Genomic DNA, 25,523 nt, shown 5'->3' with positions numbered 1-25,523 from the left:
GCACCTCAAGAAGATTTGCACATACACAAAAGTCATGAGTGGAGAAAAACTGGAGTATAAAAGTATCTTAGGAAATGGTCCTGGCATATCCACATACCAGTGCATTTCATCAAATGGTATGCTTTTGAGTTTCATTTGAAACGCCAATTTAAGTAATGACAATTTTCATAAATCAAGCAAGACCAGTATTTCTAAGGATTTCAAATTTCACAAGACATGCATTTACAAAATTAAACTGAGGAACTTTAAAGAGAATTTCATTAGTTTCTAAAAAGACCATGGGACAAGGGAACTTTTTAGGGGTGATGGAAACATTCTATATCTTGACTGTAGTGGCAGTTCCATGATTGCATATTATCGCCAAAACTAAAAATGGTAAACTTAAAATGATGAGTTTTATTGTATGTAAAATATGCCTCAATAAAAATGAAATTAAACTCAGGACTGTAATAGATTTATTTCTAGTTCCATGGATACATATCATTAGACTTTAAAAAAATCATTTAAATTTTCCTTTTAAAAAGTTTTGAGATATAAATGACACACAGGCCGGGTATGGTGGCTCACGCCCGTAATTCCAGCACTTTGGGAGGCCAAAGTGGGCAGATCATGAGGTCAGGAGATCAAGACCATCCTGGCTAATACAGTGAAACCCCATCTCTACTAAAAATACAAAAAAAATTCGCCGGGCATGGTGGCGGGCACCTGTAGTCCCAGCTACTTGGGAGGCTGAGGCAGGAGAATGGCATGAACCCAGGAGGCAGAGGTAACAGTGAGCCAAAATCATGCCACTGCACTCCAGCCTGGGCGACAGAGCAAGACTCCGTCTCAAATAAATAAGTAAATAAATAAATAAATGACATACAATAAACTGCCCAACTTAAATAGTACAAATTTTGACTTATGTATACACCCATGAAATCATCATCACAATTGAGATAGTGAATATATCACTTCCATAAGTATCCTTGTGCCCCTCTATAACTCATATATAACCACTGATCTGCTTTCTGTCACTATAGATTGGCTTGTATTTTTTCTAGAGTTTTATATAAGGGAAATCAAACAGTATAAACTTTGCAGGGGATTTGGTTTCTATCACTCAGTATTGAATTGAAATTCATTTATGTAGTTTTAAAATTTTACACACATCTTTGTTACTCAAAATGTTGTCCACAAACCAATAGCAAACATTACTTCAGAGTTTGTTAAAAATGCAGAAATCTCCACTGAGCGCAGTGGCTCACACTTGTAGTCTCAGCACTTTGGGAGGCCAAGACAGGCAGATCACTTGAGCCCAGGAGTCTGAGACCAGTCTGGGCAACATGGCAAAAACCCCATTGCTACTAAAAACACAAAAAACTTAGCCCAGTGAGGTGGTGTGTGCCTGTAGTCCCAAGTTACTTTGGAGGCTGAGGTGGGAGGATTGCTTCAGCCTGGTAGAGGACGCAGCAAGCCGTGATCCTGCCACTGCACTCCAGCCTGGGCAACAGAGTAAGACCCTGTCTCAAGGTAAGAAAAAAAAGAAATCTCGGGCCACAACTCAGACCTACTGAATCAAAACCTGTATTTTAACAAGATCTCCAGGTGATTTGTATGCACAGAAACACTTGAGATGCACTGCTTTACACTGTGGTCTTGCATTTGAAGTAATGTCACGAATAATCCTTTCTCCAGGTGTAGAGAAGACTACAATCAACTTCAAGGTAACAAGCTTTTAAGTCAAGAAGTCTTCACATAGTTTTAAAATTCACTGAAACCAGTTGAGAAAATTAAGAGTAAAACTCGAACAGCAGGCAAATACCCACAATAAATAGAAGAAACAAATAGCACTGGAAGGGCCAGAAGTGTTTTAAAACACACACATACACACACACACACACACACACACACACAAACAAAAGGAAGCCTCCAATTTCATTAACAAGAATTCAAATACATGAAGGTGTACAAATGTCTTCTGTAAGTTGTTTTACCTAAAGTTAATCATTAGTGGCAGAGCTCTAATTATACAATTTATCACATGGAAAGACTAGATACTTAGACTCATTTGTTCCCTTACAACTAAGTTTTACAAGATTCCTCAAATTGACTGGCTGAAGATTACTGTCCACAGGATTAAGCAAGAAAATAGAGGGGGTTCCCATTTGTACATATTTTAAAATATGCACTGCAAAACATTAACAGAGCCAAACCTTTCATGAACTATTATTAATTGTTCAATAAAACTGTATGGATAATATAAAACAGCAATCAAAATGTAACTTTTTGGGGTCTGGAGTTCTTGGTGTAGGACGAGGTAAGTAGTGGGAAAATGTAGATTATTCTTGATTTTTAATTAACCTTGATTTTTAAACAACCTAATTCTAGCAGAGGGTCCAGAAGCACGTTAGCTACTGGGAAGGGAACCAGTTGGGAATTAAATATTTGCTATTGAGGAGACTGCATGATATAGTTTAATTTTGGTAGGTGCTCACAATTACTTTCCCACCTGCTACATAGTCTACCAGCACTCCCCTGGGTATGTATTCTACTTACAGACTCAAAAGTTTGTTGATTTTCCCTCATATATGAGACACAAGCCTTCCTGATTTCCAAATGATGGACCTGGCTGCAAAACAACTAAAAAGAAGAGAAAGACCAGCCCACTGTCAGTAGTCATTTAAAATAGGCACTTCTAAATCAAGACTATGAACTGGACACTTAAGCCTTCCTTATTCAGAACATATGTAGAAAATTGAGAAATTAAATCATCTAAGTTTTTCTTAATATCATCTTCAACGAAATTGGGGAAGGATGACTGTCATGCCCCATCCCCTTTTCTACTCCTTATGTGCACAGCCTATAATTTTTTTCTTAGGTATTAGAGGAAGCAGGGGATGCTTACAAAGGATCAAGATATATTTCAAAGTTGTCTTTAGCCTCATCTTACCCCTCCTACATTACAAACTAGCATTTAAAAAACAGAAAAGATAGCAAAGGTACAGCAATATAGGCTATTCAGCAAAGGCATGCGCCAAGCTAATAAGAGCAAGCAGCTTCTCTCTAGGACCTGATAGGCCTGATGTTTTCACTAGAAAGCAGGGGAATTTTTTTGTTTCTTTTGGCAAACTACAGGACCATCCCATGTCTCAAACTCTGAAAACTCAGTACAGGGAAGATATGTTTTCCTTTTACCTGCTCCGAAATAGCCCGAAAAAGGCAAGAGGCATCCTTGGCAGTCAGCTTTCGAAACAGCCCTAAGCTGCCTAAATATTCATCCATTGATGCCTCATTCAAAGACTTCTGGCTGCAGTAGTTTTTCCATCCTTTATGCATTTTGTACAGGGTGGGGGTGAGAGGGAGAGGAAAAAAAGTGTGGCAAGAGGGAAAAAGCAGGGTGCAGGTAGGATGGGTAGCAGTAACAAGGGCTTGCTTATGCAGGTATCCGGAAAGCAGCCCAAAGTCTAGGCCTGAGAAGGCAGTTGAAGTCAGCGCTGCAGAATCTTGGCACTTCCCAGGAGCAGAAGCAATGGACTTGGCTTGCCCAGGACAAGTCAGGACCCTGTGAAAAGAAGAGGAAGAGCCAATCCTCCTAGGAATAGGGAACTCAGACTGAGGAGGAGACGTGGGAGGGAAGGAGAAAGTGCTTAGAGTTACCTCCTTGGGTAAGAGTGGGATTAACCCAATCAGACCAAGGTTGAGAAAAGTATGCATAAGCAGCTGAGCTTTGGGACTAGAAGGAAACTGACTTTGCAGCTTAACTCAGGGCAACTGCTGCACGAGGCTGAAAAGGGACTACAATGAGGCTCAGGTGTGTAGGTTGCAGCCTGGTCAACATTACATTGCTTTAAGATCTCTAGCTGAATATTCAACTAGTCTCTCCCCCAAATTCCCTGCTCCTTTCATAGTTTCAGGGAAACATGGAGGGAGGGAATCTTGATGAACCTAGTTAACCTGTGAGTATTTGCATTAATATCTTTTTAATACACACAAAAAAGGAGAAGGAACTTCCCTTAATCTATAGTGGCAGAGGACACAGTTCAAGCTAAGTACCAAAGCTATTACCTGGATATTCCAGATATAGGGTTGAAGTAATCTTCTATTTCTAGATAATAATCTCTGCCAGGATCACAGAAACTAAATCTTATTGGCCATGCTAGGGAAACCTTATACAATTCTTGACTAAGGCCTCCAAAGTATTATATGGCACCAATAAAAAAGAAAAATGCAAAAACAAAAGTGTGTTTCTTTAAAAATGGAAATAAAAATTTAAATGGAAGCAGCATGAAAATATCCATAAACTTTCTAATAGACTACATTTGAAATGGTATGGTACAGTATGAGATGAGGTAGACAATGAGAGATGTGTTTCAATGTTTTACTAGCATACTTTTCCAGAAACATAACTCTGGATTCTGAGAAAAACCACAGAAAATAGTAAGTGCCAAAGGCAGGCCCAATTGCTTGTATTATTTGTTCCTATTATCTATGCTATCTAGCGTCTTTTATTTTTATTTAAACGCAAAAATCCAATTCCTTTCTTACATTTTTTAAGTATTAAAAAAATAAATAGGTCAAAAGTTGGCTTTAGAGAAGGCACAACATTAAGCTGCTTTCAAAATTGTTTTTTCTTTTTTTTCTTTTTCTACTTCTTTTTTTTTTTTTTTTTTTTTAATGGTCTCACTCTGTCACTCAGGCTGAAGTGCAAATGCAGTGGTGTGAATACAGCTGACTGCAGCCTCAACCTCCTGGGCTCAAACAATCCTCCTACCTCAGCCTCCCAAGTAGCTAAGACCACAGGTGCATACCACCACACCCAGCTAATTTTTGTATTTTCTGTAGAGTTGGGGTCTTGCCACATTGCCCAGCTGGTCTCAAACTCCTGGGTTAAAGCTATCCTCCCACCTCAGCTTCACAATGTGCTGGAATTACAGCCATGAGCCACCATGTCCAGCCACTAATTTCTTTTGTAAAGAAACTGTCACACTGGAGAAGTGATGCCTTTTGCAAAAGTTCTGAAACACACTGTTTGGGAAGAGAGATTGCCATCTTTCGACAAGGTCACTAATTCACTGAGAAAAATTAATTAAGGGTTATAATTTGGCCAGGTGTGATGGCTCACACCTGTGATCCCAAACCTTTGGGAGGGCGAGGAGGGCAGATCATGAGGTCAGGAGATCGAGACTATCCTGGCTAACATGGTGAAACCCCATCTCTACTAAAAATACAAAAAATTAGTTGGGTGTGGTGGGCACCTATAGTCCCAGCTACTCCGGAGGCTGAGGCAGGAGAATGGCGTGAGCTGAGATTGCGCCACTGCACTCCAGCCTGGGCAACAGAGCGAGACTCCATCTCAAAAAAAAAGGATAATTTAAAAGTTAATTTGTTTCCAGCATATTGTACTTGTAGAGAAAAACACAAATGCTTCACACATCTGCTTTTTAAACTAAAAATAAGTATGATATATAAAACAATGCAATCTAAATGCTTCATTTTGAGGAAGGGAATGGGAGAAGGGAAAATGGGAGAGGGAGGGAGAGAATCAGAAAAGTAATAGAAAACTGAAAAAAGAAAAACATAAGTAGGGACAGGAAGACAAAAGGAGAGCAAAAGAAAAAACACACAGGGACGCACACAGAAGTAGATCCACACAAATATGGTCCATCGATTTTTGATAAAGGTGCAAAATCAGTTCAATAGCAAAAAGATAGCATTTTCATCAAGTGGTGCCAGAACAATTGACCATCCACATGCAAAAAAAGATCCTCAACCTATACCTCACATCTTGTACTATAATTAACTCAAAGTGGCATAAATGTAAAATAAAACTTCAAAATTTTTTAAAATAAAATATAGGAGAAAATCTTTAAGATCCTGAATTAGGTAGTGAGTTCTCAGATACATAACAGGGAAAAAAAAATTAACTCGATTTTACCAAAATTTAAAACTTTTGCTCTGCAAATGACATTGTTAGAATGAAAACACAAGCCAAAACAGGGAGAAAATATTTTTACATAACATATCTAACCAGAAAAACTTTGTACTAAAATATGTGAAGAACTCTGAAAAGTCAACAATAAAAAAAATCCAATTTCTTAAATAGACAAAAGATTTGAATACACATTTCACCAAAGATACAAGAATGGCTAATGAGCACATAAAAAGATATTTGAAATCATCGATCGTTAGGAAAATGGAAATTAGAATCACAGTAAGACATCATTACATACCCACCAGGATAGCTATAATAAATAATACAAACAATAGCATTAATAAGGATTGGAGAAACTGGTCCTAAGAAGATGGAAGCAAAAACTGTATGATTCCAAAAGGAATATGATTCCATTTATAAGAAATATGCCAAAAGGGTAAATCTAGAGACAGAAAGCAGATGAAGTAGTTGCCCGGGGATGGAGTGAAAATAGGCACTGACTACAAATAAGCACAAATAATCTTTCTGGAATAACAAAAATCTACTAAAACTATTTTGTGGTGATATGTGTACAATTCTGTATATTCACTAAAAATTAAATTGTACTCTTAAAACTGGTAAATTTAACGGCTTTCAGGTATGTCACATACCATATAATTCACTCACCTAAAGCATACAATTTGATGGTTTGTTGTATAGAGTTGTGCATCCATCACCATAATCAACTTTAGAGCATTGTCTTTATCCCAAAAGGAAACTCTGCATCCTGTAGCTGTCAACCTCTAATCCCTCTATCCCCACCAACCCCAGACAACCACTAATCTACTTTCTGAATCTATAGATTTCCCTATTCTGAACATTTCAAATAAATGGGATCATAAAATATGTGGTCTTATGTGACTCGCTTCTTTTACTTAGCATAAGGTTTTCAAAGTCCACCCATGTTGTAGCATGGTGCATCACTACATAGTTCAATCCACTGTATAAAATTTGTTCATCCATTCATTAGCTGATAGAAATTTGGGTTGTTTCCACTTTTGGGCTATTATGAGTAGTATTTCCATAAATACTCACATGCAAGTTTTTGTTTTGACTTATGTTTTCAATTATTTTAGGCATAATACCTATGAGTGGAGTTACTGGATCATATGGTAACTCTATTTAACCTAATGTTAGGAACTGTCAAACTTTTTCAGAGCAACTGCACCATTTTACATTCTTACCAATAGTGTATGAGGGTTCAATTTTTCTCTAGATCCTTATCAACACTTGTTATTTTCCATCTTTTGATTATAGTCAACCTGGTGGGTGTGAAGTAGTATCTCACTGTGGTTTTGATTTGCATTTCCCCAGTGGCTAATGATATTGAGCATCTTTTCATCTGCTTATTGACCATTTGTATATCTTTAATGAGATACCACTACATACATCTTAGAATAACTAAAATAATTTTTTTAACTGACAATACCAAGTGTTGAAAAGGATATAGAACAACTGGAACTCTTTCATATGTTGCTAGTGGGAATGTAAAATAGTACAACCACTGTGGAAAACAGTTTAGCAGTTTCTTATAAAATTGAACAGAGTTACCATATGATCAAGCAATCCCACTTCTAGGTATCTACATAAGAGAAATGGTAACACAAAAACCTCTATGTGAATGTTCATAGTAGCTTTATCCATAATCATGAACTCTCAAAACTGGAAACAATCTAAACATTTCTCAGCTGGTGAATGGACAAAAACTGTGGTACATTCAAACAAAAGAATACTTCCTAGGAATAGAAAATAATGAAATAATGATACATAAAAGAACATGTATCTCAAATGTAACATGTGAACCAAAAAAAGACAAGATTCAAAAGGCTACACACTGTATGCCTGCATTTATATGACATATTGAAAAGGGCCAAAGGATAGGAAGGGAAAACAGATTAGTTTTTGTCAGTAGTTGGGGTTGAAGAGCTGATTACAAAGAGAAGGGATAAATGGGGGCACTGGAATTGTTCTGCATCTCGACTGTGGCAGTGGTTACACGATTATGCCTTTGTCAAAATTATAGAACTATATAACAGGCTAATTTTACTGTATTTAAATTTAACAGTTAAGTAAAACAAAAAAGCAGAAGAAATAGGGTTGAGGAGCTCACAGAATAGTCAACGATATTGGAAAGAAAAAATAAGAAAATTAGATTATCAATCTAGGAAAGCCAACATCTAACCAACAGGAAGCCCAAAATGAGATGAAGCAGAGGGAAAGAAATGATGATGATGATGATGATGATAATATAAAAAAATTCTAGCACTGTAGAACATGAGTATCCATATTGAAATTGAAAGGGCTCATGAAGTAGTCACAACAATGAAAGCAAAAAAGATCATCATCCCTGGACATAATAATAAAGTTTCTGAAGTCAGGGGAAAGAGAAGATCCTAAAGCTTTCAGAGAAGAAAAACAGTTTATACACAAAAGAACACAAATAAGAACACAATATACTTCTCAAAAAACTGGGATTCGGAAAACAATGAAGCTCCAGATTACAGAGGAAGTTATTTCCAACCTTTATTTCTATAGCAAACTATCAGATGAAAGAGTAAAACAAGGTGCTTTCAGAAAAAAAAAATTTAAAAATGTTGCCACCCTTTCTCAGAAAGCTACTGAAGATATGTGAAACCAAAATAAAGAATTTTCTTTTAAAGTCTTGGGGTGTCAGGGAGCAATCTTGGAGATAGGAGATTCAACACAAGAGAAAAGCAAAGACAAATTACAGGATAAGGATGAAGGGGAAATCACAGGAAGACAGACACTCAGTAGGACTAGAAAATAAGTATTTCCAAAAACAGGATGGAGAACTCCAGTGTGGATATCTCGAAAAAGATAATAAAGGTTTAGATAACTCGATGTGTTTGAATATAACGAGAGATGTACACTTCTGTTGGAAAGTTTGGAGATGTTACTATTAAAAACTGAGAAAATGAGAAAATAACAAAATGAGATAAAACGAAGTTTTACAGGAAAGGAAACAAATCATTGAACACTACATGGCTCAGATGTGAATAATACTGTAGTTAAGCAGTCATGGCAATATCAACATTGAAAATGAATCTCACAGAACTGATAAAACTAAATTAGGAGGATGGGAAGGAAAATGGGGAAGAGAAAAAAGAAAAAGTCTGCTCTTTGGGACCTCATCACCCCTTTTTCAACAATGGACAGATAACCTAGACAGAAAATCAATAAGGAAACATCAGACTTGAATTATACTTTACACCAGATGGACCTAACAGACATATACAGAATATTCAATGCAACAGCAACAGAATACATATTCTTGCTATGCAGACATGGACCATTCTCCAGGAGAGATCATATTATTAGGCTAAAAAACAAGTCTTAACAAATTTAAGGGAACTGAAATCATATCAAGTACCTTTTCAGATCACAATGGCATGAAACTAGAAATCAGTAACAGAAAGAATCTTGAAAAATACACAAATATGTGGGAATTAGACAAAATGCTTCTGAACAAGTCAATGTGTCACAGAATAAATCAAAAAGGAAATTTAAAAAAAACCCTTGAGACAAATGAAAATGGAAACAATAAACAAAAACTTACGGGATGCAGCAAAAACAGTTCTAAGAGGGAAATTTATAGTGGTAAATGCCTACACTAAAAAGGAAGAAAGATCTCAAATAATCTAATTATACTTCAAGGAACTAGAAAAAGAAGAACAGCCTAAAGTTAGCAGAAAGAAGGAAACAAAGATCAGAGCATAAATAAATGAAAGAGACTAGAAAAACAATAGAAAAATAATAAACGAAACTAGAAGTTAGTTTCTTGAAAAGATAAACAAAATTGACCTACCCTTAGCTAGACTAGGAGAAAAAGACTCAAATCAGAAATGAAATAGGAGACATTACAACTGATATCAAAGAAATACAAACGATCACAAGAAACTACTATAAACAATTATATGCCAACAAATTGGATAGTCTAGAAGAAATGGATGAGTTCCTAGACACATACAATCTGCCAAGATTAAATCATGAAGAAATAGAAAATCTGAACAGACCAATAATAAGGAGATTGAATCAGTAATAAAAGTCTCCCACCAAAGTCCAAGACCCGATGGCTTCACTGCTGAATTCTACCAAACATTTAAAGAAGAACCAGTACCAATCCTTCTTAAGCTCTTTCAAAAAACTGAAAAAGAAGGAATACTTCTAAACTCATTTTACAAGACCAGTATTACCCTGATACCAAAGCCAGACAAGGACACCACAAAAATAGAAATTTACAGACCAATATCCCTGATGAACATAAATGCAAAAGTCCTCAACAAAACCCTAGCAAGCTAAATTCAACAACACACTAAAAGACTCATTCCCCATGATCAAGTGGGATTTATCCCTGGGCTGCAAGGAAGGTTCAATATATACAAATCAATAAATGTGATACACCACATTAACAGAATGAATAAAAATCATGATCATTTAAATAGATGCAGAGAAAGCATCTGACAAGATTCAACACCCCTTCATAATGAAAAAACAAACAAAAAACTCTTGGCTGGGCACGGTGGTTCACACCTGTAATCCCAGCACTTTGGGAGGCCAAGGTGGGTGGATCACGAGGTCAGGAGTTTGAGACCAGCCTGGCCAATATGGTGAAATCGCCTCTCTACTAAAAAAAAAAAAAATACAAAAATGAGCTGGGCATGGTGGCGGGCGCCTGTAATCCCAGCTACTCAGGAGGCTGAGGCAGGTTAATCGTTTGAACTTGAGAGGCGGAGAATGCAGTGAGCTGGTATCGTGCCATTGCACTCCAGCCTGGGTGACAGGACGAGACTCTGTCTCAAACAAAAACCCTGTCAACAGATTAGGTATACAGGAAATGTATCTCAGTACAATAAACACCACATATGATAAACCCATAGCTATGACCATTTTCAAGGGTGAAAAATCGAAAGCTTTTCCTCTGAGATCAGCGACAAGACAAGGATGCCCCCTCTCACCACTTTTATTCAACAAATTGTAGCCAGAGCAATTAGGCAAGAGAAAGAAAACACATCCTACTAGAAAAGGAAGAACTGAAATTATCTTTATTTGCTGATAACATGCTCTTGTATATAGAAAAACCTAAAGACTACACACAAAAAAATGGTTAGAACTGATAAAAAAAAAAAAAAAGAGTAAAGTTGAAGGATACAAAATCAACATACAAAAAATCAGTAGTGTTTCTATGTTATCCAAAGAGAAAATTAAGACAACAATCCCATTTACAATAGCAACAAATACGTAGGTATAAATGTAACCAATGAGGTAAAAGACTGATATAACACTGAAAACTATAAAACACTCATGAAAAAAACTGAAAAAAAAAAACAAAAACCCACAAATAAATGGAACAATATCCCATGTTTATGGATTGGAAGAATATTGTGAAAATGTCCACACTACCAAAGTGATCCACAGATTCAATGCAATCTCTATCAAAATTCCAATGACATTTTTGCAGAAATAGAAGAAACAATCCTTAAATTTATATAGAACCACAGAAGATCCCAAATGGACAAAATAATCTTCAGTAAAAAGAACAAAGCTGGCAGCATCTCACTCCCTGGCTTCAAATCATATATAAAGTGAGTATAATCAAAACAGCATCATGCTGGTATAAAAACAGACACATCAAAAAAAAGGAACAGGATAGAAAGCCCAGAAAGAAATCTACACATTTATGGTCAATTTTCAACAAACGTATTAAGAATAATGCACAATGGGGAAAGGACAGTCTCGTCAATAAATGGTATTGGGAAAACTGACTATCCACGTGCAGAAGAATGAAGTTGGATCCTTTACATCATATTAAAAAATCAACTCAAAATGGATTGAAAACTTAAATATAAAACCTGAACCTGCAAAACTACTAGAAGAAAACATAGGGGAAAAGCTCCACAGTTCTTCGGGCAATGATTCTTTGAATATGACCCTGTAAGCACAGGTAACAAAAGCAAAAATAGACAAATGGTATGGCACCAAACTAAAAAGCTGCTGCTGCACAGCAAAGGAAACTATTAACAAAGTGATGAGACAACCCACAGAAATTGAGAAAATACCTGCAGACTATACATATAATAACGGGTTAACATCCAAAATATGTAAAGAAATCAAATAACTCAAAAAAAAAAAAAAAAAGAAACCTGTAAGGAAATCAAACAACTCAACAAGGCAAGAAAACAAGTAACCCAATTTAAAAATGGGCAAAGGAACTAAATGAACATTTCTCAAAAGACAATATAAAAATGGCAAACAAGTACATGAAAAAATGCTCAGCATCACTAATCATTAGAGAAACGCAAATCAAAACAATGAGATTACCTCACAACTGTTAGAATGGCTTTTATTTAAAATGATGAAAGATAAGTGTTGGCAAGGATGCAGAGAAAAGGAAACTGTTGTACATTGTTGGTGGGAATGTAAATTAGTACAGCCATTATAGAAAACAGTATGGAAGTTCCTCAAAACATTAAATAGAACTACTATATGATCTAGTAATTCTACTTCTGGATATATATCCCAAGGAAATAAAATCAGTATGTCAGGGGATACTTGCACTCCCATGTTCACTGCAGAATTATTCACAGTATCCAAGATAAGGAAACAACCTAAGTGTCCATCAGTGGATGAATGGATAAAGAAAATGTGGTACATATACAAAATGGAATGCTATTCAGTGTTTACAAAAAGGAAATTCTGTCATTTGTGACAACACAGATGAACCTAGAGGACATTATATGCTAAGTGAATAAGCCAGTCACAGAAAGACAAAGAGGGCAAGATTTACATACAGAATCTAAATAAGTTGAACTCATAGAAGTAGAGAGTTAGAATGATGATTACCAGAAGCTGCGGGGTGAGTGGGAAAAGAGAAAATGGGAGTTGTTGATCAAAGGGTACAAACTTCAGATAGAAGACAAGTTCTGGGATCTTTTGTACAGCAGAGTTGCCACGGTCAATAATAATATATTGTGTACTTCAAAATAAGAATTTCAAACGTCTCACCATAAAAAATGATAGGTAAGTGAGGTGGATATGTTAATTAGCTTGACATAATCATTCCACATTGTACACAAATAGCATAACATTACATTGTACCCTATAAATGTATATACAATCGTGACTTGTAAATTAAAAACATTAATTTTTGAAAGTCTCCTGTTCCATATAGGAAGCCTAAACTGATATTCAAATTTAAAAATCAAAACAAAGCCAGTTTAAGCATATTATTTATAAAACATAAAGTAATATGGTCACCTGTAAGAAGCAAGTAACAGAGATGGGAAGGAGTAAGACATACAATTGCTGTTCCTTGTTGTAAGCCTTGCAGAATTAACATTTTTAACTATTCACATGTATTACCTTAATTTTAAAAAGTAAATGTAAACATTTTATCATTAGTGAGCAAGAAACAATAGCATCATAAACTGGGAAAACAAGTAATTGGAATTTTACAGCTCCAAAGGACCTCTTATTTTACAGATGAAGAAACAGGTCTGAAATAGTTTTAAGACCTAAGTTTTCACATCCAATCAGCAACAGTACTGAAACTAAAACTATATAAAATCTCCTGATGTTTGCACAATTGCCATAAAGAGGAATTACATACCAAGGCAGAAAATACATGAACAAAGGCCCAGAAGTGGTAAAGCAGAGGTTCCATTCTGCAGATTAGTAGAATAGAATATTTTAAAGAGACCTGTGGGTCGATGCTAGACTTTGTCTCGCATATAATAAAAAGCCACTTCAAGGTGTTTAATACTGCCCTTTGAAATATCGCACTTGAAATCCCAATTGGCTTTCTCCACAGCAAACTACTTTAGTCCTGTAAACCTCCAGAACAGTGGTTCTCAAGTGGAGGGCTTGTTAAAAGACTGCCTCTTGCCCAAGGGATTCTGAGGCAGGTCTGAGATGAATCACAAGAATTTGCATTTCTAACAAGTTCCCAGGTGATGATGATGATGCTGGTCCAGGGAATACACTTTGAAAACCACTGCTCTAGAACAATGTATTCCTAAAAAGAGAATTTCAAGGCCAAAATTACAGCAAACTTTGCATATTATAATCCTATCCTTGAGATTCACAGTGCCCATTAGCAACATTAAAGGTCCTAACGAATGCTTACAGTAAATGCTTCACATTTTTGACCTAGCCTTTACCAAACACCTTTTTCCCTCCATAGATCACCTATCAATGTTTCAAAGTTTGAGAAACACTGCTCTAGAAATTTTTGTGACTTAAACCTAAGGTTGTTAGAATAATACATAAGATACCGTATATTCAGTGTTTAGCACATTCGTGCTTAAATATGGATTGCTGTTAGCTGCTACCTGACAAAACATTCACCAAGTAATCATTCTTTGGTACAAGAAAAAAAAAAAAAAAAAAGGTAAGAACCAGAGCAATTTCACTGAAATTCTACTGGAAATGAAAGTTCTAACATGTGTCCATATCCTGTTTCCCCATCCCTAATGAAATTATTCCCTTTGACATCTAAGTATAATGGAAAGAAAATGATTGTCTTAAAAAGGACGTTTTAAGCACTGTACCTCTGGGCACAAATTAAAATAAATTGAAAAAATATTAAAGTAACTTTAAATAACATAGTTTACCTGTCATGAAATTGATGGGCTTTAATTTTATTACTTTTTATACTGAAATTTAGCTAGAATATATAATTTGTCCTTTTAAATGCTATATTTATTTCGCCACTGATCAAAAGAGGAAACTGTAGTGTGACATATAAATACTAATGATTTTAATTCTAAAATAACACTTCACGTTTCAACCAATTAAATGAGCTATATGTCTGGAATTATTTTTTAAAGCATACATTACCTGTGACACACAAGGTATAGTTGTAAATGTATATGACAAAATGCTATGAGTTATTAGTTTCTGAGAGGCAATATGGTATCATGAAAAGAATATTATGAACTTGGCTGTACCACTTTAAGTCTCAGTTTCCTCATCTGTAAAATAAAGTAGATGGGCTATATAAGCTCTAGCACTCTTCCAAATGTAGGGAATTACTCTGTGATTCAACAGTGGATAACAGACTTTAGGTGGTAAAATTTGTAATCAATTTTAAAATATTGATAACACCTTCCTTTAAGTGGTCAAATTTGTGATAATATTAAAAATAGCTTTTGGGGTATTAGCCTATTATCTTGGCAAAAAGTGGGGATGACTGGCCCACATAAAAATGAATAAATCTGACATTACCACATAAACAGACCTAGATTTTTAAGGTAACAAACCCATGTATTAACACATAACAACTTGTAACAGAACCTACTGAAAAGCCAGTATGTTAAAAATTAGCTGTAAATAACTTCAATTATTTTTAGTACCAAATAACATGAAGCCAATTAAGGGAAATAACTCTACAGAACCTCTTTTTAGGGTCTTTCATTACTGAAAACATAATGGTAATGTTTTTTAAAAGTATATTTTAACAGAACCGTGGAACCACAGCCTATCAACTTTTCAGGGTGAACATTCAAGCAGAATTAGTAAAGCAAGATTTATGAAGGAAGGGAACACAATGGTTCTAAAACAAAGCGTGGCCTGGCAGCCCTGTTCAACCTCCTCAAGTTTTAGGAAGGAGAAAATAAAGGCAAGATAAAGAATGGATTTCCCAAAGAAGTGATCCTTGTTCGGAAATGCAAAATAAGATATTACCAAGAACCACTTGCTTTCATTTTCTTCTCTTCCCCATTTCCACCTGATAGCATGACAATACAGATTTTTTTAAAAAAGGAAAATACTACTTTGCTTTAAAATATATCACACTGGCACAGAAATACTGAGGGGATTTTTTTGAGACGGAGTTTCGCTCTTGTTGCCCACGCTGGAGTGCAATGGCGCAATCTCGGCTCACTGCAACCTCTGCCTCCCAGGTTCAAGCAATTCTCCTGCCTCAGCCTCCTGAGTATCTGGGATTACAGGCATGTGCCACCACGCCTGGCTAATTTTGTATTTTTAGTAGAGACGGGTTTCTCCATGTTGGTCAGGCTGGTCTCGAGCTCCCGACCTCAGCTGATCTGCCCGCGCTGGCCTCCCAAAATGCTGGGATTGTACAAGCATAAGCCCCCATGCCCAGCGGAGGGTTGTTTTTTGACTTAAGATACCTGCAGTGTCTGATCACTCTAGAGACAGGATTAGGGGAAGGAGGGAAAAAATCCAGAACATTTGAAGCACTGGAAAGACCCATTCACTTAAACTTCTAAATAAACTTAAATTATCTAACTATAACCCCAATTAGAAACTGAGTATAAGTTTAAATATGAAATTCAATGAAAAATCTGCTTTCTGAATCATTTAGGACTGTATTTTGCAAATTCTAAAAATAAATCTTAGTCCTACTTCTCAAAATGAAAACTAACCAAGAGAAAATGTGTTATTTCAACAGCATTTTTAATTTTTAAAACATGCCACACAACTAGGTTTATGTCTTAGAAATCACCTGAGAAGTTAGTTTTATTAATTCACAAACAGGAAAACTGAGATCCAGAAAACTACTAATTTAGGCTAGGGACTTAGGAATGTTTTTCACTACTAAATTTGGGGAGTGTATTATCCACTCACTTCACACTGGCAGTGGAGAATTGACCAGTATGTAATCCTGCACAAAAGGAGAAATGATCAATCAAAAAGATGTACTATAGGCGTCTCACAGACATCATTCCAAAAGTGACTATCAGGGTCCTGCAAACAAGTACTTTAGAAGCACACTTAACCATGAGTAAATACAATATTATATTGCCTTACTGGATTTCTTCACCAGTCTATTGTAGGATATTCTAAAATAATTACTACAAATAAAAAATTCCATGTAGTCCTTGTTATCTATTAGAAAAGGCACTACATAAGACATTATGGGTTACAGATACTGAGTTAATAGCATAAGAATATTAAGGTTAGTTTCAAAAATGTATTGGCTGGTATGCTTTAAACTTAACGAAAAAAGTATTGAATTTGTGTTACATTATAACTGGGAATTACTAAATTTAAACGTAATTAATCAAAAGGGTTTAATTACAAATGAGTCTAGGAGTTAACACCAAAATAATAATGAACAATGACCAAGAAATGAAGTTAACGAAGTTGCCTCAGCCTACGGATTCTTAACGTGGGGCCACAAGGTCCTGCAAACTTCCTGAAAGTCAATGCAAAATCATGTATATATAGAAGAAAAGCCATAGTTTTAAGAAAAGTCATAGTTTTAAATTAAAGAGTTCCATGGCTGAAAGAAGCTTAAGAACCACTGCCTCAGAGAACAGGACTGCAGCCATCAAATAAAATCATGTTCAAAGCTATGATACAAGTGTCAATCAAAATAAGTAATTTTGGCCATGATATGGTAAAAAAATTTATAAGACAATGAAGATCTAGAAATACCAACATCGATAGTATATAACGGTATTAAAAGCCTGTCAAAATATTTTTAAAGACTCAGTATCAACATTAAGACGCATGTATTCTGGCCGGGCAAGGTGCCTCATGCCTGTAATCCCAGCACTTTGGAGGCTGAGGCGGGTGGATCGCTTGAGGTCAGGAGTTCAAGACCAGCCTGGCCAACATGGCAAAACCCCGTCTCTACTAAAAATACAAAAATTAGCCAGATGTGGTGGCAGGTACCTGTAATCCCAGCTACTCAGGAGGATGAAATGCTTGAACCTGGGAAGTGGAGGTTGCAGTGAGCTGAGATAACGCCACTGCACTCTGGCCTGGGCAACAGAGCGAGATTCCATTAAAAAAAAAAAAAAAAAGCAGCATGTATTCTACATTCCTGTTTGAACCTAGCCAGATTTGTTTAGCCGCCTACAAAAAAAAAAAAAAAAAAGAATTAAAAACTATACAATACATAGAGCATTAATGTAGGGAATTAGCCATTAGCCATTTAATAAGTAATTAAACATCATTTGATGACTGGGCGCAATGGCTCACGCCTGTAATCCCAGCACTTTGGGAGGCTGAGGCGGGCACATCACTTGAGCCCAGGAGTTCAAGACCAGCCTGGGCAACATGGCAAAACCCCATCTCTACAAAAAATAAGCCAGGTGTAGTGGCCCATGCCTGTGGTTCCAGCTACTCCAGAAGCTGAGGTGGGAGGGTCACTTGACCAGGGGAGGCAGAGGAGCTGCCACTGCACTCCAGTCTGGGTGACAGAGTGAGAGACCCTGTCTCAAAGAAAAAAAAAAATCATTTGGTAATATCCTAAACCTCTATGTAAGCTTTTACTAGAAAACACTATAGTTACTGCTTTTTATATACCTGATTTTTAACATCATGTTTTGCCACAAATCCCCAACAGGTACCATTATTTGACAGACCCTTAAATACCATTGAGATATTGCATAGAATCAGCACTGTTATATTTGGTACGCTATTCTTACATGTGCTTGATCCTACAAACTTACCATACAATATGATGGTCACATCTTCTGAACAAGAGACTTACTAGATACTTTGCTGTCAAATCAAAGTCAGTATGAAATAAATGTGTGCAAGATGACAGTGTTTCCTAGAACAATACCTAATCCTAATCAAGGTAATCAAAAAAGAGTACTAAGTTACAAAAGTGACTTCATCATTTATGGAAAGCCTACTGTGTTTCAGGCAAAGAACTCAAAAATGAGTAAGACATAGGTCCTCCAGAGCACGAATCATGTCTTGGATCCTGCCGATACAAAAGGTAGATTCTCATTATGCATTTATATTAAAAGAGTCAATGATGAATACATGAGCTTTAGGTACTTAGGAAATAAAGCTGTGAGTACCTAGAAACCAATTAGACATAAGGGGTTGGAGACAGAGTTAAAGGCTAGAAGAATGACTAAATGATGATACCATTAATAAAGATAAGCACCTCAGAAGAATGAAAAGAAATATTATTTCAGTTTGGGGCACACATTGAGTTTGAGGTGCTTACAGAATTAACAGACAGACAGGACCAAAGGCAATTGGAAATACCATTTAGGAGTCCAAATCAGAGTTGGGAGATACAGATAAAGGAGTCAACAGTAGAAGCTGTGGGAATGATGAAAATTCCAAGAAAATAAATAAAGCAAGGACCAAAATGAAACTTTAAAATATAAATATTTAAGAAAAAAGAAAAAGATTTGTGAATAACTTTCAATCAGGTAAACCAATTGGAAGAGTTTCTCCACATGGATTCTACGAGTAGCCATCACTGTGGTTTTTTAAGTAACAGTGTAAAAATTCAAAAAGGTTATACACCTATGGCTAGCATACAATCCAAATTTCTTAGGAAAATCCTCTGATTTCAAATATTCTCTCCTACTGTCCCCATAAAGGATGGAAGTATACTGGAATTCTGTGTTCAAATTACAATTTCCACAACATCTCTTGGACCCTAAAATGGAATACAACTTTTTTCACATTATGTCATTTGTAGAATGACATAGGTTATTTAAAGATTAAATGAGTATATATGCATAAAGTGCTCCAAACAGTACCTGATACACAGAAAGCACTGTTAACCAAAATTATTTTTCACTCCCCACTCCCCAATAAAAATATGGTATTACGGTCAGGTGCAGTGGCTCACACCTGTAATCCCAGCACTTTTGGAGGCTGAGACGGGAGGATTAGCTGAGGTCAGGAGTTCGAGACCAGCCTGGCCAACGTGGTGAAACTCAGTCTCTACTAAAATGACAAAAATTAGCCCAGCGTGGTGGCACATGCCTGTAATCCCAACTACTCAGGAGGCGAAGGCAGGAGAATCACTTGAACCTGGGAGGTGGAGGTTGTAGTGAGCCAAGATCACGCCATTGCACTCCACCCTGGGTGACAGAGCGAGACTTGGTCTCTAAATAAATAAATAAATAAATAAATGGTATTACATGTACAGCAGAAAATTGATCACCACATGGCTATCATGATGACCCTTTCCAAATCTTTCCCAAAAATTAATTTCAAATAATCTGTCCATATGTGTTATTTCTCAGACTATATGCAGGGTTTTGGTCATCTCCACAAATTTTACATTATGAACAAATCAGAGGAATTACGTGCTTATACCATAATAAAAGGCCAGGAAGAATATTTATATTACTACTAGTCATTACCTACTTTAGTCTTGGAAAACTCCTCAAACTAAATATTAAAGTGGCAAACAATCTTTTTGTATTGTCTTTTTTGTGCCTATATATGACTTGCCTTTAAAAGAATACAAAGTAAAGCCAGGCGCAGTGGCTCACGCCTGTAATCCCAGCACTTTGGGAGGCCGCGGCGGGCGGATTGCCTGAGCTCAGGAGTTTGCAACCAGCCTGGGCAACACAGTGGAACCCCGCCTCTACTAAAAAAGTAGAGGTCTAAGGTGTCCAAAATCAGATACTTGACGGTACTTGCAGATAATGACTACTTTTAAATGTTCCAGAACCCTATGTCAAATTCATTGGTTATACTATCTTACCAACAAATCCTTCAGGCTTTCTTTCCTCCCAAATTATAAGCATCTAAAATGCTTAATTCCCAAGGTCATCCCATAACATCACCTCTCTTTTCATCTACTCCAACCCATAAATGTTCTATTAACTGTCTACCACCTCTTAATCTATCCATGGTGCAAATTTCCCAATACTGAACTCTCTCTTTCATTTCCTTGTCCCTGAAAATTTCAGTATCTGTAACAGAAAACTGCTAAATAAATTGCATTCCTCTTACTCATTAATATCAAGAACCTGCAGCTCTATCATGTAATGAAACCAAACAAACTGAGCAAACATTTCAAACAGACTTTTGGTTACCATTCTTTAATAAGGACTAATAAGATGTAAATGTGGTGATTAATTTAGCATGTTTCCTCCTGTAAAGCTGGTGGTTTAAAATATTCTTTAGATTATCTCCAAACTCCAAAGTCTACAATTATGTCTTAAAGTCTTAATTTATTCAATCTACTATCAATCCTACCCAGAGCATTTTCCTAAATTCCAAAAACTCAGAAATCACAGATTTCTAAGTCCTAGGTAAGGTTGTCATATGCCAAAGGAAAACCCAGTTAAGTGTGAAATTCCTACTAAATAACTTTCATAAACAAACAAACAAAACCTACCTTGCAAGGGATTCAAGTAACTAAAATGAATACTAGGCAAACCACTATAAAGAAACAAAAAGCTTACAACATATATTATATATGGTAGAAAGAGCAGGGGACTGGGAATCAAGGAGCTGCTCCTAGGGGCAGTTCTGCCAAAAGGTATTACTTTAAGCAAATGGCAAAATCTGAATATGATGGAATTGGACTAGATAATTTCAAGAATCCCTGCCAAATCAAAATGATTCTAAAGTCTCCTTTGACTTAAAAATCCAAATTGACACAAAATTCCACAAAAGCGTAGTCAGAGATGTTACTGCACACAATTGACAACAATGGCTTAAGCCTCTGCTAAATGAAATAATGGAATTTAGGTTATGCATTATTCTGGGAAAGTAGATAGCAAAGGATTTAGGGGCTGTATAGGCTTTTAGTTGTCTGATATTTGAGTAGACCTTGCCTTTCATTTGTTTCTCTTTAATTCTTCATCATAAACTATAAACTAAGTGACCAACATAAACTTTGAGTCACAATTTTCTCAAATGAGAAAAACATATTTATGAGGGCCCAGAAAACACTAAAGATTCTCTCCCTGGATTTGAATAGGACCTTTCCTAAAACATTAGTATGACACCGATATGCAATTATGATTATGGTGCTGTGAATTCTCAACCAGATTACTCACTTTTTAGATTATTCTCAGCAAAATTTTAATCCAAGTTGGCTTCCTCCTGCTACCCAGAGTATTTCTTTGTCACCACCTTCTACCACTAGTAAGCATTTTTTAAATATTAGCCTAAATAAAACACAATCAGAAAAATAAACCTATAAAAACATAAAATGCATTCCAAATAAAATGTTTGGAACATTTAGCATTTTGGGATAGTATGACTGGAATGGAAGGGAGGTCTTCATAGTGAATGTTCTATTTTGATAGATAAACTATATCTAAACACTGTACCAGAGAGCTATGGACACTTAAGGATAATCTATTGTAAAGGTCTTGAGACCACACACTCTGATCAAAGAACTTCATAATGTATCTTGCTCAAGTTAAGTCAATTTTAAAACCATATATTTAAGCCATTATATGCATCAGTTTATTGTTCATTCATAAAACTAATTTCATAAGCACATAAATTATAAATTTGTTACAGTTAATGTTTCATTACCACCGTGAGAGGGGATCCTTAAAAAACAATAGTAAGTCCTATTGGTATAAATCCTTTTTGATTGTTCTTCTCAAACCAGTAAAGTTTTGACATTAGGCACGATTCTTTTAACACTTTGTATATATGTTTTAGAAAAAAAAAGTGAACATATCCACTCCACTGTGTTCTTTAGGAAAAAAGTAGCTTTTCCCAGTACAAGAGATCAACTAACTTGATAGTCTTTTCATTTCACAGAGCGTAATCCATCATTTTTTAAATTTGGTTCCTTAGATTATAAAGCTAAAGATGCTAACTCTTATGTAAAATTTTTTTTAAGTTGTTACTGTTTCATTTTTTATTCTAAGGAACATCAAACTACATTTATAATCTTTGTGAAAGTTTTCAAATCTCGTTCATTTTCATGATTCCAATTCCACTTGAGATTCTAGGAGAAAATCTGTGAATGCTTACTACATACTGAAGATTAGAAAAAATCTAGAAAGTTTACTAAACTGCAATTAGGATTTGGACCCAATGCAAATGTGCACACCATAAAATTTCCTATACATTCTATAGATGTAGGAAGTTTATTAATTATATTATTTTGTAAATATATATATTATGTATTTAATTTGATTTAATCACATTCCATAGGTTGAATTTGGGGGTTGCTTTTAAAGTGTTGAGAGTTTAGTGTTTATTTTTGTAATCCAACAACTTTATCCAAAAATGCAGAAAATTTTTCTGGCTGGCCAGGAGGATAACATTTCAGTGTTGATAAGTCCATTGACTGTAACAGCCCAGGAAGCGTGCTAAAACAAAAGAAGAAAAATATTAGGCAACATGGGAGAAAATTCCATACTTTACCTGCTGCCCACTGATGACTGAATCTAACTTCCAAGAATATAGTGGTACTTCTAAGAACTGCACATGCGAATTTGTATATATTTTAATATTATAAGTATACATACTAGGATTATTAAAGCAATACAAAGAGTACTATAAAATGTCAATATAAATTCAGCAGGTACCTTATCTCCTATGTCAACTATTTCAGAAATGATATTTCATGAAAAAATGTCTTCACATGGCTTTGTAATACTTCTCAGGACTGGGCATATTTAAACTGAAGCACAATTCATTCATGAAAACAGAATTTAAAAACTGAAACCAAAAATAATAGCTGCTAGACAAGATAAGCTGGGGAAACTACTAGACCACGCATGAAGATTGTGAAATAATCTTTGCCAGTAATTTACTATCATGACTTCATATATAATTAAACAATATACCACACCGCCATGTATGCTAGAAATAAGCTTTTAAACATAGAACTATTACTTCAGAAATTTATTTAAACCAATCGCTTAAATTAGAACATACATACCACCCCCCAGCCTAGGTTTGGGGAAAATAAATGATTTACCGAAAATGAAAATATAATCAATTACTGGCTGGACGCGGTGGCTCATGCCTGTTATCCCAGCACTTTGGGAGGCCGAGGCAGGCAGATCACCTAAGGTCAGGAGTTTGAGATCAGCCTGACCAACAGAGAAACCCCATCTCTACTAAAAATACAAAATTAGGCCGGGCATGGTGGCACATGCCTGTAATCCTGGCTACTCAGGAGAATCGCTTGAAGGCGGGAGGTGGAGGTTGCGGCGAGCCGAGATTGCACCATTGCACTCCAGCCTGGGCAACAAGAGCGAAATTCAAAAAAAAAAAAAAGGAAAAGAAAAGAAAATATAACCAATTATTGACTTACTGCTTACTACTTTTATGTGACTTTCTTGAAATTAATATAGAAAAAAAGCCATTTAAAACTGTAAAAAAAATAAAAGAAAAGAAATTGGAGACTTGTACAGTTTCCTTCCTTTTCAGCATGAGTAAAAAATCAGGATATGTTTATGAAATCAATGTTTCCTTTTAATGTGCTAACATAAAATCAAAGCTGATTTAACATTTAGAATGAAAATACTAATTAAAAGTATCTGGAAAAAATTGACTTGCATAAATCAGTTAGGAAATTAAGTTTATTCCTCTTTAATCCAGCTTCTCTCCTGACTCACTAAATAGTTCAAGACTGGCTTCTATATTACACAGCTACCCTGACATTCCCTCTTCTCCAACATTATAGTGATAATGACACCAACAATTTTACTCCTGAAATAATCAATGAATCTTCCTCCTCTCAATAAGAACAGGAGTCTTTGTCTGTTTTGTTCACTGATGTATACCAAGTGCCTAGAACAATGCCTGGCACATAGAAGGTACTCAATAAATATTTAATGAATGAATAAGTATTTACTGAGTGCCTAAGAGACAGAAGCAGTAAAACTAAAAGAAAAGCTTATGCTCTAGCCAGTTTCTTCTCAGGATTTTTATTTTAAAATTAATTTCATTTTACTATAACGTAAATAAACATATATATACACATATATAGTAATTCTATGAGGCATTTACTTCTTGAAACATCAAACTAGGATAGGTTTTAAAGTCAAACATTTGGGAATTACTGACCTGGCCCTTTGGCAAGCTTCTAGTGTCTCAAAGAAGAACTAATAGAAAACAAACAAGCAATTTTCTTCATCCTTCTATTACGATGATCAGTTCCTGTTGAATTCTAATATACTTGTAGAAAATAATACTCCTTACCATAATTTCTCTGCTTAAAACACTTCAATGGCTTCTCAATAAACATCAATAAAATCAGAACTCTTACATAAGCTACCCCCACCCAGCTTCATCTTCTATTATATTGCTATATTGCTCACTATGCTCTGGCAACACTAATCTTCCCTCTGTTCCTCAAGCACACCAAGCTCCAAGTTCATTCCTTACTTAGGCTTTTGCACTTGCTGTTCCTTCTGCCTCTAAATCTTCATATGATTGGCTCTTCCTTGTATTTCGAGTCTAAGATCAAAATGTTAGGTACTCTGCCAAGCCTTCTCTGACAATTCTAATCAGTCTTCACCCCAGTTACCCCATCACCCTGTCTTACTTTCTTCATAGTACATTTCACCATGTGAAATACCTTGATCATTTGTGAACTTGTTTACTATCAATTTTCCACGACCAGAATGTAAGCACCATGAGAACAGGGACTTTATCTCATGTTTACTACTGTATCCACAGCACCTAAAACAGTGTCTTTTATATATTCGGTGTAACTGATTAAATGAAAGAGTAAACATAATTTATGGATTCTAGTGGATTTACTATAAGCAAAACTTTTAACTAAAATAAGCAAATGTCTTCCTTGAATAATGAAAATCTAAATAAAGAACTCAAAATTTAGAACTCCAAAATTAGTGTCTCAGAAACATGCGCGTCTAAA

General features: G+C 35.7%; 1 protein-coding gene across 22 annotated transcripts in view; it reads right to left on the bottom strand.

Moving 5' to 3' along the window:
* The window catches only part of ALG13 (ALG13 UDP-N-acetylglucosaminyltransferase subunit), an 82,266-nt gene that overhangs the window by 52,544 nt on the left and 4,199 nt on the right, over window positions 1–25,523 (bottom strand). For 10 of the 22 annotated variants that reach the window (XM_009198133.4, XM_009198132.3, XM_009198137.4 and 7 more), the window contains exons 4-5: window positions 3,178–3,544; window positions 2,539–2,622 (exon numbers count right to left, since the gene is read on the bottom strand). In XM_009198133.4, coding sequence (XP_009196397.2) covers window positions 2,539–2,622; window positions 3,178–3,544 — 451 coding nt within the window. Of the gene's footprint in view, window positions 1–2,538; window positions 2,623–3,177; window positions 3,545–16,561; window positions 16,581–21,720; window positions 22,999–24,706; window positions 24,745–25,523 lie in introns of those variants that run through there. The other 12 variants (XM_003918148.4, XM_003918154.5, XM_003918150.5 and 9 more) reach the window with 6 other exon arrangements.

The sequence above is a fragment of the Papio anubis genome, chromosome X (assembly GCF_008728515.1).
Source record: "Papio anubis isolate 15944 chromosome X, Panubis1.0, whole genome shotgun sequence".
Classification (NCBI taxonomy): Eukaryota; Metazoa; Chordata; class Mammalia; order Primates; family Cercopithecidae; genus Papio; species Papio anubis.
This window is presented reverse-complemented; position numbering and strand designations above follow the sequence as displayed.